General features: G+C 40.2%; 1 protein-coding gene across 5 annotated transcripts; it reads right to left on the bottom strand.

Moving 5' to 3' along the window:
• Positions 1 to 39: 39 nt before the first annotated feature.
• LOC134637595 (acyl-CoA-binding protein homolog) lies at positions 40 to 20,515 on the bottom strand. 5 transcript variants are annotated; one of them, XM_063488050.1, is made up of 18 exons: positions 20,350 to 20,515; positions 19,432 to 19,549; positions 19,273 to 19,335; positions 8,825 to 8,949; positions 8,535 to 8,716; positions 8,312 to 8,436; positions 8,091 to 8,199; positions 5,592 to 5,685; positions 5,351 to 5,476; positions 5,136 to 5,237; positions 4,922 to 5,005; positions 4,728 to 4,835; positions 3,024 to 3,154; positions 2,815 to 2,938; positions 2,649 to 2,727; positions 2,106 to 2,199; positions 1,769 to 1,888; positions 1,243 to 1,478 (listed from the first exon to the last, which is right to left on the bottom strand). In XM_063488050.1, exons 1-18 carry the CDS (start codon positions 20,359 to 20,361, stop codon positions 1,358 to 1,360), a joined length of 1,917 nt encoding a protein of 638 aa, XP_063344120.1. In that variant the 5' UTR covers positions 20,362 to 20,515; the 3' UTR covers positions 1,243 to 1,357. The 5 variants fall into 5 exon arrangements, 4 of the variants coding, with proteins under 4 accessions (XP_063344118.1, XP_063344117.1, XP_063344120.1 ...); XM_063488048.2 differs by lacking the exons at positions 19,273 to 19,335; positions 19,432 to 19,549; positions 20,350 to 20,515 and adding exons at positions 15,044 to 15,168; positions 15,764 to 15,939 and having other exon boundaries at positions 40 to 1,478; XM_063488047.1 differs by lacking the exons at positions 19,273 to 19,335; positions 19,432 to 19,549; positions 20,350 to 20,515 and adding exons at positions 15,044 to 15,168; positions 15,978 to 16,131 and having other exon boundaries at positions 41 to 1,478.
• Between the last annotated feature and the right edge of the window lie 279 nt (positions 20,516 to 20,794).

The following is a 20,794-nucleotide window of genomic DNA, read 5'->3' as shown; positions in this document are numbered from 1 at the left end:
TAAGTTATCTAAGTGACTTATATATCATGTTTAACCTGAGTAGTGAAAGACGGCGGTGGGTTTGAAAACAATTTGCCGGGAGTCTGGTGTTCTCAGCGGCTCTAGTGAGCCTTGAACCCCGGCTAGCTATCGAGCTGGTGGGTAACAGACGTCTCCGAAAACGTCGGAGCGCTTTTGAAAATATGTGGTGTCTTGATAAACTGAGCAGATATTTGAAGTTTACACAGCTACATTCTCGCCTGAAAATATGTTAAACGTTTATTTTGTGACCCAGAAAGAATAATAAGATATTTAAAACTAACTAGCTGCCGCCATTGTTGGAAACTGAGCAGGGCCGCGCTATGAATTCTGGGACAGTTTCTTCTTCTTCTGGGTTTAACGGCAGCTGGCATCCTTGTACATGCAGTGCTGCCATCTTCTGTTTCAGTCCGTTATTACACTTAAATCCTACTACTTATTCCTGCGTCTTTTGGGATCTTACAAAGCTTCAAACGATGCATCGACTAGTAATCGTGACTAGTTGACCAATCGTGGCAGCCCTAATTTGGACATGAAAATAAAAACAAAGTTGCATAGTGTGTAGAAGGAATTGGTACCTGGAGAAACTGGAAGACAAACTTACACGAGTCGTGCCTACTTCTCTCTTTTAATGAGTTTAAATTAGCCCAGTGTGTGCACTTCATGTGATGGGGTACATTCACGTCCTCTTGTGGTATTCAAGTGCATTTCCTTTATCTGTAGGCACTGTTTTGACAAGACGATCAACTATTTGTCCACAATAGTCAGTAGAAGCTTGTTTCTGCCATCCATTAGTTAAAATTTCAGGTTCTTTGAACCTGAAGTAGAAATGTTGAATTAACTCTGCAAAAGCTTTAGAAACAAGCTTCCATACACAGTGTTACGATTCACGATTCAGTAGTGTTTAACTTTACTCAGCTTCAGTTCAAGCCTAACAGCTCTTTTCTACAATTACTGGAAAAGAGCTTTTTCACAGTGAAAACTAAGGCGAACAGGAGTCGTTAGCCACTTAGCGGTTAACATATTATCTTAAAATGTGGAATAATACTGTCAGGATTTCAAACTACACAATCAAAATAAAAACGAGCGTTGAAACAGAAGGGGGGGAGTACACCCAAAAGAACAGTTTACACAATGTTAATGACTACATAAAATCTTGAGTAATTTACGTTTACATTAAAAAAAAAAAAGAGGTACAGATTCTGCACCTTTGCATTGATTCGTGCTGATCTAGCTGTCACCATTGAGTAGAACAACTACAAGTGCATTGATATTTAAAACAGGCTCTCTGTGGTACAACATGGACATTAAATTATCCTGTTTCCCTGCTTAAGTAGGTTTATAGCTGAGAAGTGGTGGCTAAGTGGAGCATCTCATGCAGGCAGCTACTGAAGCTATTGAACAGTGATGGAGCATCCGTCTCATGGCAGGATTTCCACGCTGACATGGAGATCACGATCCTAGAAGGAAGAGGAGCAGAGATCTGAATACAGCTATTGAAAATCTCAGAGGAATGTTTCCAGCACCTTGTTAAGTCTGTCATGAAGAATTAAGACAGTTCTGCAGGTAAACCTGGGTGCAACACAGTATTTGCAAGGTGTACCTAATAAAGTGTCCAGTAAGTGTATACATCTTTAGCTTGCTTTTTATAAATTCTACAGAACTGGCAAATCTCACATATGCAGCACAGGTTCACAAAAAACCCACCCACAGGTTTTCAGGTCAGTGAAAGCGCGTTTCATGTGCTCACCTGTCATCCCTGATGCGGTAAAAGAAGCCGTAGCCATGGTGCACCATGGGAGCCACAGCCCCCAGAACTGTAGTGTAGCCCACCAGACTGGACGACAGCACAAAGTTACCCCCACCGCCACTGCAGACACAAACACAACAGTCACAGACAGAAACCTAATGCACTGCCTTTGCTCTGCAGCAGCTACTATGGAGAAGCAGATTCTGGATACTGCACTGTAACATTCTGGGATTTAATATTTAATTAAATTATCTCCAATAGATCATATATTATAAACTAGTAGAGCAGAAATTTAATTTACTGCTTTCATGTGATAAATCAGCTCTGGCTGCCGTACCTCTTTGCGTAAAGGGGATCCATAAATAATTCTGGGGTTGGAAGTCCCTCCTCCTTGGCAATAAGATACAGCCCCAGAAGATGCCTGTCAAAACCTGGCAACAATATCACACGACCACATGAAGTAGGGCATAAAAACTCAAAGAGACTACAAAGATGGTTCTTTGTGATGTCAGCAGCCTTGGCTCAGCCCGCAAGTCCTACATAGGGAAGCTGACGGGCTAAACGATTTTGTACAACAGATAAATGTAGATGTTGAATTAAAGCAGATTTTTACTGGTTCAGAAGAGTCCAGTGGAGGATGTAGCAGCTCCATTTTGCTCAATCAGGCAAACAAAAATTAAGCCAACAAGTTTAATAACAGAAACAAAACTACCAGTGATCAAAGTCATTGTTTTAGTGATGATACTTTGGCCCTACACCTCTATTCTGCACACTGCTTGTAGCTGCACCTCAAATCTGAGACTAAAATGGGACACTTCACCCTACAGGGCCAAGTGTAGTCAGGAAAAAGCACGAAGCAGGAATCACAAAGTGAACTAACCTTGTCCTTCCTGTGCTTCAGCCATCAGGTCATTGTGTCTACTGAAGGCTTGCAGCATGGCCTTCCTCCTGACGCCATCCTGAGAGGAAAACGTTTAGGTCGAATATGAGATTGCTTCTTCTCTCCTGCTCTTCTGTGATTTTCCCAAATACTGTAACACACTCACATTGCATGTGGGGTCCGTCATGGTTTTACACCAGTTCACAGCCTCCTGGGTGCAGGGGCGCATCGTCTCAGTCCTGCCATGATAAAACTTGCGCGTCATTGCCGTCTCATAACAACTTCCTGGCCTATAAGAGGAAAGAGGACACCTTCAGGGCCACGAATGTCACTGACAATAATGATAATAAAAGTGTGTGCTTAACCACAGCTTACTTCTTGTGCAGTCTGTAGTAGGCCAGCTGCATCGCCAGCTGAACAAAAGTGTCTGGATGGAGCTTCTTCTGTTTGATGGCGGATTTACCAAATGCTGTAAAAGCGTAACACACAACCTGGAGGTCCTGTGCCTGGAAAACCGAGAAAGAACCAATGGTTAGATGCTCTGGACCACACAGCAAACGTCAGCATGACTGATGATGCCTGCAAATAATCAATTTCCCATCTTATGTTTCTGCTGCTGTGCTTCTAATATGTTTTCATTGTTCAGCCAAATGGAGTTTAACTCAATCAGATTTTCTTCTGCAGGAAAAGAAAATCAGTGGGAAAAAGGCTGCACAACCATTTCAAATGTGACTTTTTTCAAATTTCAATCCTAACCTTGCATCACAGATTCAGTGTTTGCAGTTAATCTATGGAGGATTTTAGTTTCACCACAGCAGGAACAGCTCAACAACATCCACTCTCGTACTATTAGGCTGTTCAGAGGAGTGTCCTGTGTGCGTGTGTTTTCTCAGGTTTTTATATGTGCAGCTTGTTAAACTGTACCTTAATAACATCAAGAATTACACCCCGCTGTAAAGACACAGCAGTTCAAACTGTGCATCACACTGTTGCTGAAACCTGACTTTAAGACAATCACCGAAATGTATAAAGGTTATCACACTTCACTCTAATCTGCGGCTAAGAACAGAGAACACACAACATGAAAAGCTGTTTAATCAATAAAATTCATTTCACTTTGATCTACACCAAACTGAAGTGATTTCCACGTCTCTAATCAAGTTTCATAGCTCTAATCTGTAGCTGTCATGTAACAAATAAACAGCAGCACCAGGAGCATTAAAACAAACTGAAACTTAGACATTTTTTGATTAAGGATTTTCACCAGCATTAATCTGCAAGTGTTGCATCTTACTGTATTATTTTACCCTTTTATTACCATCCTCTGATAATGTATCTGATTGAAGCGGGCGGTTCTCAAAGGGATCATTTTGTGTGGGTTGAAAGAGGAGTCACATGACGTGTGAAAAGCCCCTTTTTTTATGTGAGCGCGCTCAGAGCGGAAAGCCTAGCTTAAAAGAGAAAGTTACTGATGACTGTTGTTATAACCGTCATCTCCGTGTGGGGTTTTAGGTGTTGAACTTCCTTCATAGTACACTCCTCAGGGTAGGAACAGTTCTCTTAACGCTACACTCATCTTTTCTTAAGACGTTCCACGACTTGTTGACGTTCCACGGCAGAGCTTTTTTATGTCTGGGGTGGTGGATGTATGTTTTTCTGCTGCTATACGGGGTGAAAAATACTTTTTTCCTAAGTTCCTGTACAGTTTTCCCCCCTAATAATATTTTATCCATATATAAAGATACAATTTTATTATATTCTTACATGACTATATTCTAGATCCTTTTTTTTATATTTCATATCTTTAGATTTATATTTATTTATTTTATGTTAGATTCATGTTGTGCAGTCTGAAGGCGAGTAAATGCACTGAATCTTTGCTCTGATATAACTTCTGAATGACCATAAAGTGGCTTTTCTATGTTATTCTATTCTATTAGGTTTCTGTAAATGTGTTTTCACATCTTTCCTTGACAGAATTATGTGTTTTCCAGCAAGTTCATGGAAACGTGCCTATTCTGCCTATTCAGTGTCATCAGGGGTTTTCTGAGGTTTCATTTGGGATTAACGATAGCTCACCGACTTGATGTATTGCTTTTTGGAATGACTGATATCGCCAATGACTTTTTCATCCATAGTGAACACCAGTTCCTCGGGGAAGGACACCGGTCTGACTGCATCTGAGCCCTGAAAATCCCAGACATGCATGTGTCAGAAAAATGAAAAGAATAGTCAGGAAATGTTTGACACGATGTGCACCGTCAAGTGTTTACCTTCCATTTGCCCTCTGTAGCTTTGAGCTGCTGGTCCAAATACCAGCACATAGACACCAGGACCATAGCATCATACGGCGCATGCTGCGAAACAAGTCGAGTTTTTAAGGTATTAAAACAGCTGATTTTGGTTGGACAGCATGTTTCACTGGCAAATCAATGAGTACGATCATCTTGAATCTCAGCGCAGTTTTGTACGAACAAGCACACTCACATCACAATTGGATCCGAACGTGCCGTCTGAAAACACGATTGAGTTGTACGATTTGTCACCCCAGCGGATGGTGGGGTTGCCGGTGAGAGCTTCTGCGGTCATCTGAACTCAAAAGTACAAAATTTGGAAAGAAAATAAATAAACAAGTAAATCAGACACAACTCTTTCTCATTATTTAAATAGCGAGTCATATTTTAGATCTGTGCAGTCCGTACATTTGAGTAGTTCTCTGGGGTAGAGTAGGGTTTCACTTCATCCAGAGAAATGACAAACAAGCTGCTCTGGATGGTCTCTAGGATGGTGTTATTGTGTGGATCGATGCTTATTAGATGCTCTCTGGCCTGCAGTGAAAGTAAACAAAGCGCTAATCATGAGATACGCCACAGTAACATGAGACCTTCTTCACAAACTATATTCAGCTTTTTATTTAAATCCTCCAAACATGAGCGCCCCTACCTTCGCCCAGCGAGTCCTCTCCTCTGAGGTGAGCGCGGCCACGCCGTCTCCCTTAGGCTCTGAGTCACAGCGCTCCTTCACATAGCTCAGCTGCCTGAAAAGGTAAACAAACACATGCTGCATCAGCCTTGTTTGCTCTTCACTCTGCAGCTTTAACCAAATTACACAGGACATCTGGAAGCAGAGGAAAATGAATGGATGGATTAGGCGATGAGTGTGGACAGCTGAGCCCATAACGATGAGCCAGTTAACTGTAGCTAGCAGTAATGACTTTGGTTTCTGCTGCATGAAACTCCAGACTCAAGACTCAAGCAGCTCATGTTAAAGCACTCTGTTAGATTAAAAGTGTAAATAACAAAAATAAAACACTTTAATATGTAAAAACAGACAAAATAAATATTTTAGACTTCTGTATGTTTTATGTAACCTGAAAAAAGCCAAACGACGCTAAACGTAAACAGACTTCAGCCTAAATGAAATGAAATGAACCTCCTGCACACTGAAGCAGAAAGGAAATGGTATACACCCCTAACTTATCTCAGCAGCGTGTTGCGCTGACCAAAGCATCAAGAAAGCTGATTGGTTCATCTAAACAAGCACTAGTCTGCTGCGTGTGACTAAAGGGGCTAAGTTTTTCAGCTCGCCTGGTTCTGCTGGAGGTCACAACTGTTGCCAAGTGCTTGCTCAAAGGGCATCAACTGATAGTTGAGACTTATTTCAATATAAAAGCACCTTAAGTCAAACGTTGGTGTGAATTGGTGCTATATAATCAAATGGAACATTTTAAATAGATTCTCTAACTGATATTACTGCTCGCTGTGCGATACTGATCATCCAAGAAGTCTGTGCCTCAGTTTGGGTACGTCCGATGCTAGCCCTTAGCATCCGTACTATAACCTCTGACTCGAAAAACCAAAACAGCGCTAAAGTCCAAATCCAGTGCGTGACATCACAATGGTTCTGTCCATGTTTTATATGTTTATGCATGTGAAACAGCCCCCTGGTGGACACACTGTACAAGTACACTATGCTGTAAATCTGTACGCATATGAAGAAGGCAAATTGGTAGCATAATTTCAAGTTTCGTGTGCTTTTTTTTTTTTTTACTGCACCTTAAAGTCTTTTCTTATGGTGGTAAAAATAAATAAATAAATAAATAAAAAACCTCCAAAAGTTGATTCTGTTCATCTGAACGTAGCGTTTTGTGGGAGAAACGTTTCGTCACTCATCCAAGTGACTTCTTCAGTCTCAGCTGACTGCAGGTTTCCCCAATCTTATAAACAGAGCATTGGCATAGTGACTGAAACCAGCCCACTGAGGAACAATGGGCTGGGAGGTCAGTTCCTTAATCTTACGCTACGTCCAGACTTTTGGAGATTTACTTTCCTGGATGATTGAGAATGCATCAAGACGATAAATAAAAAACAGTAGAAATTTTCTGATGACGAGGCACTTTTCTTTAATAGTTCTACTTGTTTACTTCTACATAAATACAGAGTGTCATAAATACTTCTGCTAAAATATTTCCTCCATCTTTGCAACTCTCTGTCCCTCTCTCTGTAGGAGGGATGCAAAGAAAGAGAAGCAAGCTGCCATGTTATCCAAATGTGACCACACCCTCCCTGCTCCTCAGCTAATGCAGAGAGCTCTTTGGGCTACGTAGTGGAATACTGGTCAACAAGCTTTATAATATTGTTATTATTTTTTTAACTCTTTCCTAAAGAAAGAGTTATGTCCTCTTTCTTTTGCTGCTGGTTCTGTTAAGGCTTACACATGCCGGATATGTAAAATATGTAAAAATATGTAAAATATGTAAAAAATATGTAAAATATGTAAAAATATGTAAAATATGTAAAATATGTAAAATTCAGTAATGTATATACCATTACATATTGTACATATATTTATTACTTTTTAGATTAGCCATTTTTATATTTTGCTTGTTTTACATTATTGTATTTTGCACAACTCTGTTGCTTGTGAAGCTCGCACACAAGAATTTCACTCACATGTACTGTACCAGTGTACCTGCACATGTGACGTGACAATAAAAGTGATTTGATTTGATTTGAAATATGAGCAGATATTTTGTGCATAAAAATTATTTTTTGGATTCACTAATTCTTAATATGGCTTTTCATTTTGAACCAAACTTGATTTTTCAGATGTTTTACATGTGAATACACAGATCTGACCAATCAGAACACTGTGCTCACAGTTCAAAGCTGAAAGTACACACAGTGCAATAATACTATTTTATCTCAGACACACAGCTAGATGCTGCTCTGGCTCTGAGATAAAATTGCCCCCCTGACATCCTGAAACATCTAAAAACACAACACTTCTGTTTGTATATACGCTACACAACAAGTTTGAATCTGAGACATTCAGAATCATGTCGCTTTTTGGCTGCGCTCACTGTATAAAGGCCTTCAGTCTGTTTAGTCTGGATACGAGGTTTCTAATTGGGTTTTACTCTCAAGTGCGTTTAATCTTTACCTGAGAATTTCTGGAGGAGTGAGGATTTCTCCATCACAAAGTGCATCAAATGTGAATATCCTCCCCTGGCACATCACTACCACATGGGAGGGGCACAGACCCTCACGCTCTGTGACACAGCACAACATGCACGTTACACAAGGGTGACAAGCAAGCAGAGAAAAAGGGTAAAAATGCCGCAGGTAAGTTTGCGGCAAAGAGAAGAGCAGAGTTTATTCTACCTGTCTTGAAGTAGTTTCGGATGGTGTCTTTCTTCACTCCGGGTACTTTACAGGTGCAGAAGAGCATTCTGAACTGGTCCATGTCCAACGGCGTTTTCCCTGCTTTCTGAGGAGCCAGCCTCTCTCTAAAATAAGCAGTGATGGGGAAAGATTTAAATGTAAAAAAGACAGAGCAACACATTCTAAAACACAGCTTTCATACATGCGAGTGTGCCCGTCTTACGTGCGAAGCAGGTTCCAGTACTGCAGTGTGTGCCATGTGATAATACTGGCCCTCTGCAGGTAAGTTCCCTCTGCAGGTGGCCAGCAGTGCTCCAGGTAGGGTGCTGGGCCACCAAAGTTCACATTGAGCTGAGAGGGGATGCGCACCTCCAGATACGCCGTGTCCAACCACCATTCTTCCAGCTGGAGGACAAAGCAAACAAAAACATCAAACAGTCAACTGCATCACACTTGTAACTAAAGAGGAGATGCTAAAGACAAAAACAAGGCTTTTATATCTCAAACACACACCCAGTTCTTCTTTGTCTTGGCTCTCTGGAGGAGTTTCTTGTGCAGCTCCTGGCCAACACCCGCTTGGAATTTCCTCACAGTCTCCTCCGTAGCTTTAAAGTCTCTCTCAGAGGCGAACGGACGAACTGAAGCACAAAGTGAAAACATGGAAGATTAGTCCCTTTGTTGAACAAGGGCGCCAGCTTCTGGTCATTTTGTTTTGATGTAGTAACTGCTTTCCAAAACAACAAGTGTGATCACACCTGTTTATTTAAAGGATTCTTTGTTTTGTTTTTACTTTGTTTTTGTTTTTTTACAGAAAATATACAAATGAAACACATGAAATGATGCAGAGACAGAAATGTGCCAACAAAGCTAGAGTGCTTTGTTTTTCAGTCACACTTCCGGTACGCTAATAAAGTTAGCTTACTGAATGGTTTCCTTAGGCTTTGGTACAAAGAAAAACTCCTATTCAATTTAATTCAACTTTACTTATATAGCGCCAAATCACAACAATCAAATCACTTGGTGACAGCAGGGAGGGAAAAAAAACAATCAAGCTACTCTTTCAATCAATGTTATTAGAGAAACTGGTCATGAAAGAGAAACTGAAGACTCATCATTACTTTCAGACAGTCAGTCTGAAACATTGTAACATTGTTTAAAGCAGGGGTGTCAAACATAAGGCCCGGGGGCCAGAACTGGCCGGGCAAAGACTCCAATCTAGCCCACTGGATGGCTTAGGAAAATGTCAAGGAGGACATAAAAGTTTGAACCTTCAATGGTATTTTCACAAGCTTTACACCTTTCCTACTGATAAAGAAATATACCATGGGCATTCATGCTATACCAAAGTAATTAAATTATAGCTGAAATATTCAGCTATAATTTCTGAAAAATATCATTTACATCTTAAATTTAAGCCCAGTCCTGCTGACAGATTTTATTCATTTACTACAGCAGCATTTTTCTACATAATTTAGAAAAACTAACAGATACTATTGAAATTGCTCTTCTTTGTCTTATATTAAAACATCTCAGGAATTAAATGTGTAGTTAAACTTCTTTACACTGACAGGTCTGGCCCACATAAGATCAAAGTGAGCTGTATGTGGCTCGTGATGTAAAATGGTTTAAAGTGTCCAAAAACTTTAGGCAGGACCACCCTGAGAAAATAAGGTGAAAAATTATGGTTAGAGTTATCGGCAGAAATGTGAAATTCTGTTAAAGGTAAAAGCAGGGCAATAAACCCCAAACACACCTAACCTAAATCCAGCTGTTTGACTGAGCTGCTTACGTGCTGACTGCTGGAAAAGCTCAGGCTGATAATCACATTAAACAGCTGGTTGAGAGAGTGACGAAAACAAAATGTGGCCACTTTGTAGCATTTCCACTTCTATTAGTGGAAGTCCTTCTAATCCTCCTCACGACTAGGGCTGCCACGATTAGTCGACTAGTCACGATTACGTCGACTATCAAAATTGTCAACGACTAATTTAATAGTCGACGCGTCGTTTGAAGCTTTGTAAGATCCCAAAAGACGCAGGAATAAGTAGTAGGATTTAAGAGTGTAATAACGGACTGAAACAGAAGATGGCAGCACTGCATGTACAAGGATGCCAGCTGTCGTTGAACCCCGACAAAGAAGAAGCTGTGTCCCAGAATTCATAGCGCGGCCCTGCTCAGTTTCCAACAATGGCGGTAGCTAGTTAGTTTTAATATTACTCTTATTATACTTTCTGGGTCACAAAATAAACGTTTAACATATTTTCAGGCGAGAATGTAGCTGTGTAAACTTCAAATATCTGCTCAGTTTATCAAGACACCACATATTTTCAAAAGCGCTCCGACGTTTTCGGAGACGTCTGTTACCCACCAGCTCGATAGCTAGCCAGGGGCAAGGCTCACTAGAGCCGGTGAGAACACCGGACTGCCGGCAAATTGTTTTCAAACCCACCGCCGTCTTTCGCTACTCAGGTTAAACATGATATATAAGTCACTTAGATAACTTAAAAATGTTATTGTTTGGCTTTTTTCAGTATTTTATTTGTTCGTGAGTAAATCGGTTTGCCTGAGATTAAAGTTATAGTTTTTACACAGCTGAATAAGTCAAGCAGACAGCTGGTTATCAGAAGTGTGAGATGCTCGAGAATATACTCCGGTGTCCTGTTATATTTTAGATAGCAAGGAGCAGACGGCTGAGTTTATTAAACTCCACTGAAACAATCTGCAAATTTCATTAAAATTTAATAAACTATCATCTTGTCTTTATTTTTAGTTAGCACACACCTTAAACACTTAAAGCTGTAAGCTAATGATAGTTATATAAGAGCAGATGCATGCTGGTGCAATAAGCTGTACATTGTACGTCCAATGGATGCATGATCTGATTAGTCGGCTAATCGCAAAAATAATCGGTGACTAGTCGACTATCAAAATAATCGTTTGTGGCAGCCCTACTCACGACCACTGTAGAGATGGAAACCAAAGACAGCAAAAGGGAGCTCTGTAACCGAAAAGAATGAGATTGCACATACAAGAGGTGGAAATGAGCTTTTTCTGAAGGGTGGCTTGCCTCTAACTTTGAGTCAGTGTGAGGAGTTCAGTCATGAGGAGCTCAGAGTACTGGTGTAATTTTAGTATCGATTCAATATCAAGTGATCCATAATTAATAAGCTATAATTATCCCATAAAGGCAGCTTATGTTGTGGAGTGCAGCATGTCATGATTTATGAGATGAATCAACATCAATTTGCAAATTCTGGACACATTTTAATGACCAGTAAATCAATGATTTTTACTTTCCACAACAACAAGATAATGCACAACAATCATGCTATCATCGACCTGTTACCAGTACCAGCGTTGGTATCGATACTATCAATATTTGGATCGACCCAGGACAACAGAATTATCTCCACTGAACACACCAACATAATCATTACTTGGCTGGATAGAAAAAGAAGGAGAAATCCCCAAAACAGTAAGTCAGTGGGTGATATTTTTCTTTTAAGCGTGGGTGAAAGTGGCCAATCATTAGGAACTGCAAAAAGAGATCAAATTATTAAGGTGGCCTGCCTATAATCCTGTTTTTAAGCCACCATTACAAGACATAAGATGCAGACAGTGGGTTTACTGCAGTATTACATCTATATCTTTAATTGCCAAGGGGTGGCATTTGTGTAGTTTTAAGGAGATATGTCAGAAACATAAGTTGGATAAACATGATTTTTACAGATATTTGCAGCTTTGTGATTACTTTTCAAAAAAAAAAAAAATTAAAGTCCCTAATGTTATCCAGATATTCATGGATGTTTATAACTTAGGGAATAGAAATGGTCTAGTAAGTCGGCTGTACCGTAGTATTGTAACAATGAATAAGGAAGAAACAAACTATGCTAAACAGCGCAGAGTAAAGGGACTGAACATTGTTATTACTGAAGAGGAATGGCTCCACACTTGGAAAACATCTTCTTTCACCAGCTCTCACACCTGGAGGGACTTTTGTTGGAAAAACCAGACCCACATCTTTATCACTCCCAAGCAGAAGTCAAAACAGATAGGGACTCGACTAGGGATGGGTACCGGTGTCCGGTGCCATCATGGCACCGGTTCTGACATAAACGGTAGTAACCAGACCGAAAAGCAGCGCACATTTCGGTGCTTTATTTCGGTGCTTTTTTTTTTTTCCTGAGCCAATTCTAGCCAATCATTTTACGTTTCCAAGGATAGTGGGCGGGTCCAGGTACGTACGTTCTTTTAGAGCAGAGCTACAGATTAAAAATGCCCAAGGCGAAGCAGTCAAAGTCTGGCTGTACTTCGCAGCAAAAGATGCAAACTCAGCAGCCTGCAACAAGTGCTTTAAGCTGGTACTGTGATACTGTCAAAGGAGGTAACACCTCAAATCCGATGAAACACCTGGCGACGCATAGCGGTTTTTTTTAAAGCCGAGAAATGCGCCGTGTTTGATAGCTTGCTGTGAGACCTCACACCGGCACATCTACTGCGGGTGTGGTGCCTGTTATCGGACCCGGAGTTAGCAACATCCCCCAAAAACCCGAAGAGTAGAGTCCTGGCCCCTAGCCCTGCCAGTGTAGCAGAAATGATGAGGATGATGATGGCAGCAGCAGCCGTTCTTCTCTGCGTGAGTAGCTTAATGTTGTTCGTGTGTAATTTACGTTGAGTAGGCTAACCATGTTATTACATTAATGCACGTAAGGTGAACTAGCAAACACCGTCGTAGTTACATGCGGCTGTCTTCTTGTTTGATGGCAGGTACTCCCTTCACCCTGGCCAAAAAGGCTAAAATGACCAAAGAAAAAGTGGAAAACAGTTAAACATGAGAGGTTTTTGGACAAAGTTTGTGGGTTTTTTTCCATTGTTTAAGCACTGCTTCCAGCCAAGAGTGATACCATATATGCTCTATAGCTGAAGAAAAGGCTTACATTGTTATCTTTTTACAAAAAAACAGCTAAACATGAGAGGTTTTTGGACAAAGTTTGTGTTTTTTCCATTGATTAAGCACTGCTTCCAACCAAGAGTGATACCATATATGCCCTATAGCTGCAGAAAAGGCTAACATTGTTATCCTTTTACAAAAACAAAACAAAACAAAACAGCTGAACATGAGAGGTTTTTGGACCAATTTTGTGTTCTCCATTCTTTAAGCACCAGTTTGAGCACCGTTTAAGCACCGGCACCGTTTCAAAAGTACCGGTTTGGCACCGGTATCGGATAAAACCTAAACGATACCCATCCCCAGACTCGACTGCTGCTCCAGTCAACTGAGGTTGTAGCTGAGGTATCTGACCAGCATACCTCCTGCGACTCCTTGGTGAAGTGTTTTGCAAATGTCCCACTAGAAGGGAGACCGCAGGGCAGATCCAGGACATGCTGGACAGATTATGTATCTCAGTTGGCTTGGGAACATCCAAATGAGCTGGAGGAGGTGTCAGGGGAGAGGGGAGGTCTGGCTGCCTCTCTGCTTAGACTGCAGCCCCCGTCACCCAGATACAGAACATGGTTGGGAGGATGGATGGATACAGAAAATACTCATGTGTACATATGTGTTTATAGGTGTTTCTAATGGTTTGACTGAGTGCATATAAACTTGTTCTAAAACATTCACACATATATTTGATAACACCTGCATGATTCCTGCTACAGTTAAATCCCTAAGCTTTTAGAAAATGACACAATTCTGCACACCACAAGAGTGGATTTCAAATTAAACAATGAAGATGTAACTGAAGTGCACAGCTTCAGCTTTGATTCAGCAGGTTTCACAGACATTTTGCCATAACTGTTTAGCATTTACAGCCATTGTCAGAGGCTCAGGGGTGCACAAATTAAAAGTTTAATTTGAATGAGTGTATGAAACCTACAGTTTGACTATAAATTATGCTGGAATGCTCACATAAATGAGCTAAAAACAAACTATTGCAAAAATGTATAAAACAACATTTTAAATAAGAAAATTAACACACATGCTATATTGATCCTAATAGGTAAATATATGATCTACTGTGTGGAGGTTTGCGCAAACGTATACACAACCAACACTAATCCAGTTTATATGCTATAGAAGAAAACTCTAAGAGTTATAAATTGATTATTAAGAAGAAACCAGCAGAATATTCATTTAACTCGATGTCTTAAAATTAGTAAGTGAATCTCAGCACTGCAACAACATGCTTTACAAACTTTATTTACATGTTTTTTTTAATTGGAGCAGGAAAAAAATGAAAAAAAAAACTAACTTCAAAAAAGATTTTTCACTATGTAAATTAAAAATGCTCAAAAGTCAGGCAGTAAACGAATATAAAACTGGGGTACAGTATGACTGTTTTTGTTCTAGTTCAGTGTTTAGTCCTAATATTGTATCATCTTTGGTGTTTGTATTGGTAAAACGAAATGTAAAAAGCGTAGGTGTAATTAAGCTTCAGCCTACACTTTTTTTTAAAATAATTTGTGTTCTTCCATTGAATTAAATTCTCAATTGTCAGCATTTATTTATTTATTTAACATCTTATTTTATGTTGTTTTGAAAAAGAAACCGTGTGTCTAGAATCACAGACCAGAATCACTAACGCTGGCATCTAGTTAATAGAAAACCACAAACTGCACCTGTGACACAGACAAGTTTCAAACAGATACGATATACGGACAACTGAAAGGTCACATGACAAATATTTACAAAAGCCTGGAAACTGACTAACTTGATGACAGCAAACATCCTACCTGCATCCAGGTATTTAGAAAGGCTGCTCTGCAGTGAGGGGACAGGCAGGGGTGGCAGACTGTTTTGGTACTGAAAGGTCTGCTCCGGCAGAGACTGAGACAGCTGATTTGCCATTTCTTTCCCCCTGTCACAAAAGAAACATTACAGTGATATGAAGCAGAGCCTTTCCACGCTTTATATCACTGATATACCAGGGTGGGGACTTATATAACAGACAAACCTTGATAACACTAATTACTCTTTGTTTTTTGTGGATACATTTAAAAGAAGTTATATATATTTTTTTAATACTGAAAAATAACAGCACTATAAACCCTGTGATTATGACTGGTTTTGCTTTGAACACATGAAGCTTTTGTGGTTTATGACATTTAAAAAAATTCATTGTAAAACATTTAAACTGTGCATTTCATAGCATTTTACCTTCAACAACCACCTTATCTAGTACTTAAAGCAGCAACACCTGGATAGTAAGCTGACAATGCTGAAAGCGCATTCATCATTACTTCCAGGTAAAAACACTCATATTATTTATTGCCTTGGGTAACAGATTTAAAACAACAGCAAGGCTTGCACTGTGTAAGTCTCAAACATGAGCAGTTGCATACTGTGTCACAGTGACAGCTCATACATCTGACAGCTTTAAAATGTTTCTGAACAAGGCTCAGCAAATCCTGAGCTCAGCTATCAGCACCACATTAAAACTATTAAACTCCTACCTCTCCGTACTCGGGCAGAGACCTGTTAGTGCAAACGACCAAACTGTTTACAATAAACACTTAATAACCGGGTAACACTGAGCTGATAAGGTGCAGTCGCTCGTGTCGCTCCTGTCGGCGTTAATGTCGAGTGCGAACGCAAACAGTTGAGGAGCAGCTCGTTAGCTTACTTTAACTGCACTGTAAACCTGGACTGTTAGCTCCCGTTGCTCACCTGCAGCGGGCTCTGTAGGCTTTCAGCGGAAATGTTGTGAACTTGTGCGGGTTTGGTTTCTTATATAAGCCGGTGTAGCCGTTCAGTTGTTGTGCTGGACTGCAGCTGTAGCCCTTCACCTTTACCCCACTAAACCATAGACTTAAGCCAGCCCGGAACAGCTCACTGCGCATGCGCGGGCAATTGCCCTGGCTTGAATTACTTATGAGTGAAATAATAAAGAGGCTTTGAAGGGTGAGGTCAGGCAGTGTGTGGCAACAACCTAAAACTTTAGAAAGATTAGGCCTGAAAAATACATGAAACCACACCTTTCACCGGATACTTTATTAGGTACACCTGTTTATCTAATCAGCCAATCACACTGCACCTCAAAGCATTTAGGTACGTTGACGTGAACAAAAGGAGCTGCTGGAGTTCAAAGCGAGCATCAGAATGAGGGGGAAAGGTGATTTAAGCGATTTCGAAAGTGGTGTGGTTGTTGATCCCAGATGGGCTGGTCTCAGTGTTTCAGGAAATGCAGATCTACTGGGATTTTCCAACACAGCCAGCTCTACTGTAACTGCAATAACAACTGTATGCAGAAGAACATCCCTAAATGCAGATGAGCTTCAGCTGCAGAAGACCAAACGAGATGTCGATCCTGTCAGCTATAAACAAGAAACTGAGGAAACATAGTTTATAGTCTGCACAGGCTCACCAAAATTAGACAACAGATGATTGGAAAAACATTGGCTGGTCTAATGAAACAACATGAAAGCATGGATCCAGCAGGATAATGGACTGTGTCACAAAACTAAAATAATCTTAAGCTGGTTTCTTGAACGTGGCAATGAGTTCACTGTACTCAAACGGCCTCCACAGTCAGCAGGTCTTAACACAAGAGAGCACCTTTGGGATGTGGTACAGTGGGAGATTTGCATCATGGAAATCTGCAGCAACTGTGTGATGCTGACATATTTTAAAACATTTCCAGAAAATTGTTGAATTTATGCCATGAAGATGCCAGCAGCTGTCAGGACACCAGCAAAACAAAAACTAGAGAGAAACCAGTAAGGAGGATTAGGAGAGAGCAACCATCTGTGTCCACCACCATGAACTTTGAGGGTTGTGGTGTTGCCTCTCCAGTGCACCTGTTGTCCACTTAGGTTGGCACCAAAGCAGTTGTTGGTATTCTATTCCGTGTTTGGATCAAAGTTTAGTTCCAGCTAAGACAACTCTTTTAAGTATGAATAACTGTATGTCAATCAAAACTTCCCGTAATCGTTTGCACTGACCACAGTCGGGCCTCTTCATGAATAAAACCTAAAATCCTTTCTCTGTGTAAAGATTTTATGCAGGTTGTTTTCTCATTTTGTTCATCACCATTTATCAATCATTAACTGGCGAGCATCTCTTATGTGTTAACATAAGAGGGACATAATTGATGCCAACATTTAAACTGAAGGCAAAGAAAAATCAACCTCTCAATAAAAACAAGCACAAATGAAAGAAAGGAAACAATGCAGAAAAAGGTTTAATCTTCAAAACGTGTTTGTTCACATTTGCCAACATCTAAACTGTCCTGTTTTGATTCAAGCTACAAGTCCAGTATGCAGTACATATAGAAAGATTAATATGTTAAAGACTGCATAGATATCATTAAAATTCATAAATCAATTGAGCTATGTAATTTAAAAAATCAAGGATAGAAAGACATTTTTTTAAAATCACATTATTGTGCAGAATTATGGCCTCTGGAAGCAAAGCTGCTCTTTTAAGTAAAGAGCAGCTTTGTTTTAGTAGTCTGAATTAGTAGTCTGTTTTCATTGCTGCTGCCTCTTCAGTTCATGGACGTCTCACAGCCCGTACTTGCTGATGACTTCTTTAGCCTTTGTGACATAGGCCGACATGGCGTCATCCTTGGACATTCCTGAAAGAGTTCAAATTACGAGTGATTTGGACTTAAATAATAATGTCTTAAAGGAGTTTTCTCCTATTTGTATACATGCTTAGAGAGCCTTTCACCCATAGCACTGAAAAGCTGGTTAAACTATGGGAGAGATTCTCGTGATGAAGATGCTTAGAAAAGATCAGGTCTGTTTATTGGTAATAAATCCAAAAAAAAGAAAAAGTATTTCACAGACAGCACAGAACGCTTCCTTTTATGAGCTCAACAGGTTCTGATAAATCACCACCATGGAAGCTGGCATCTGGGTTGTGTTTTTGTTACGGTAATGTGTAAGTAAAAATATAAAACTTTAAAACACTGGAGTTTTAAAAATCTGTGTGTATATGTGTGCAGTGTTTTGGGGATCATCATCATGCTGCCAGATTATAAACTGTGTCATGAATACTTCTGTTAAAAAACTGTGTTATCTTTGGCTTTTTTCATAGCTTCAGCAAAAGACGTGAACAAATGATGCGTTTGTGCAACAGGCTGCTAGTAACAAAGGGCCTAAAGATAAAGATTAAAAATGGTACTTTGATCAGTTGTCTCTCGATCATTACTCGAGTTAGGTAACTTTTTATTCCTTGAATGATTCAGTGCTAAATGGCTTAACAAATAAAACAGTTCCTCTGAAAATGGTCAGGTACAAGGACTGGACTGAAAATGAGTTAAAGGAGCAAACAATGTCCAAAGGCAAACTTTGAAAGACCTTCAGAAAGCCTGGAGAGCTATTGCTCAAGATCATTTACATGGTTTGAGTCATTGGAAGCAAAATACAAAGAAATGAGTGGTGCTCAACACCACCCTTTGACTCTTTGCACAAGTGTGATGTCACTAAAAATGAACCTATTACAACAAAAAACCCAACAAAATCTGCATGTAGTCACCTTTTTCTCAAGTACTCAACACTAAACACAGACTTGCAGAAACAGCTCGTGTGCAGCTAAATCATGGAGTTAACCTGCAAATGCCTTAACTCAACATTTTTTGAGGGTAATTTTACTTTAAAAAATACATTTTAAAAAATCAATGAGTAAGCAAGTAAAATTAAAAAGTTCCTGTGATGTTGGATGAAACTAAGTGGTGAAAATATTTGGATATTTTGACAATGACTAACTTCTAATTTCCTAAAAGTTACCTCCTGTGAGTCTTATTTGACACTGAACACACCTAATTTGGAGCAGATTCCTCCATGTTTGCAAAGGGGTGAAACTCAGTTTCCAGCTGTAAACTTGGCAAAAAATATCTGTCTCATATATCCTTGTATGATCTATAACCTGCTAATGAATCACTTTCCCAGCACCTTCAGTTAAAGTGTTTAGTTCTCGTGGACAAATGTAACAATCACAAGCTTTCCTAACTCGTTACCTTTCCTCGACTCCCAGGCGTCCCACTTGGCCTTTCCTTTTAGGTCCAGCATTCCTGGTCTCTCTACAGTTGTGAAAGCACACAGAGAGGAGGAAAAAAAAATCTGAACTTAGTGAACTCTTTATGGGAGTGATTCAGTTTCTCTGTAGCGGGTCCTACCAGTGTTAATGTCTCCAACAACCGCCTGTTTATAAAGGCCATACAGGAACAGCAGCTCCTCGTCTGTGGGCTTGGCCTTCACCTTCTTCACATCCTCTGCTGCCTTGTCAAATTCTGCCTGCAGGTGACATGAACACTCTTTATGTTTGCGATTAATTATTCAGAAAACATAAGCAGCGTGTCTGTGATGGGAAAACACTGGACTGGAGGCTTTCTTCTCTTTGCAATAAAGTCCAGCAGGAATGTAAAGTAATTACATCGAATACGAGAGTGTGCATATTAATGAGTTACAAGCACTGAATAAGAAATGTGAGTGTGGTATTCTAGGCACGGGGCAGTCCTGGGAAACTGATTGTTGCACAAGCTGGAGATAAACAATGGGCTTTTATATGAGACCAGAGCCTGTGTGCCTACTCAAATAATCTGCTTTTCAAAGGATCTGGGACACAGCAGAACTGATAATTATAGACCACAGGAACCATTTTTAATATGCACAAAGACCTAAAAACCTTTTAACTCTTTACTGAGGAGCAGCTGAAATATATAACGATCCAGCTCTGAATGCTGACCATTGGTCAAAAAGCGGATGTTTGCATATAGATCCAGTTTACCTCCACATGTTCTCATTTCTCATAGAGAAAAACAATGAATCTAGTGAATTTTCATCATGTTTTCATATTTTCTGCTTTTAAGCAGCCAGCGGGAAATCTCTAAATTCTAAGAGCAGCATCAGGACCACTGAGCCGAGAGCATTAACGCGTTTAGGCACGACTTCCCTTCATCCCTTCACACGCCGTCAAAGATGGATGACTGCATACGGCCAGAAGACGGCATGCGCTGTTCGGTTCATCGCGATAATGTAGCATCTAATAAATAATAATAACAATAATAAAAGAGCAAAGAAACGCAGTATTTTACCTGGAGGGTCATCTTGGTAAAGGTAAAGGCTGGGAGCGCAGATGAATGTCCTGCTCTGAAGGGTTTTAAGCAGCAGTAATTGCAGCACAGCTGATCGATGCACTATTGAGAGCCAAGCTGCGCTGCAGGGGAGGGAGCAGACAGCTGCAGAGGTGCTGATTGGCTGCCTGTCACCCTCACTCACAGCGACACACACACACACGCACACGGACTTTAATAAAGTGGGGAGATATAGTGGACTATGGCACCTAGTCCACTGACTACTGGGATTTTATGACGTGTCATTTGCAACAGTGTAATAAATTTAGGGAGATATAATCATATCAGTTCAGCAGGATTAATACAACCTCTACCACAATATGCTTCCTACACAGAACTCCATGTAAAAATATTTTTTTAAAAATCTGCCCAAAATGCTGACTAATTTCATTACATATAAATTTCG

The sequence above is a fragment of the Pelmatolapia mariae genome, linkage group LG10_11 (genome assembly GCF_036321145.2).
Source record: "Pelmatolapia mariae isolate MD_Pm_ZW linkage group LG10_11, Pm_UMD_F_2, whole genome shotgun sequence".
Classification (NCBI taxonomy): Eukaryota; Metazoa; Chordata; class Actinopteri; order Cichliformes; family Cichlidae; genus Pelmatolapia; species Pelmatolapia mariae.
Note: the sequence above shows the minus strand (reverse complement) of the source record. Positions and strands in the feature narration are given on the sequence as shown.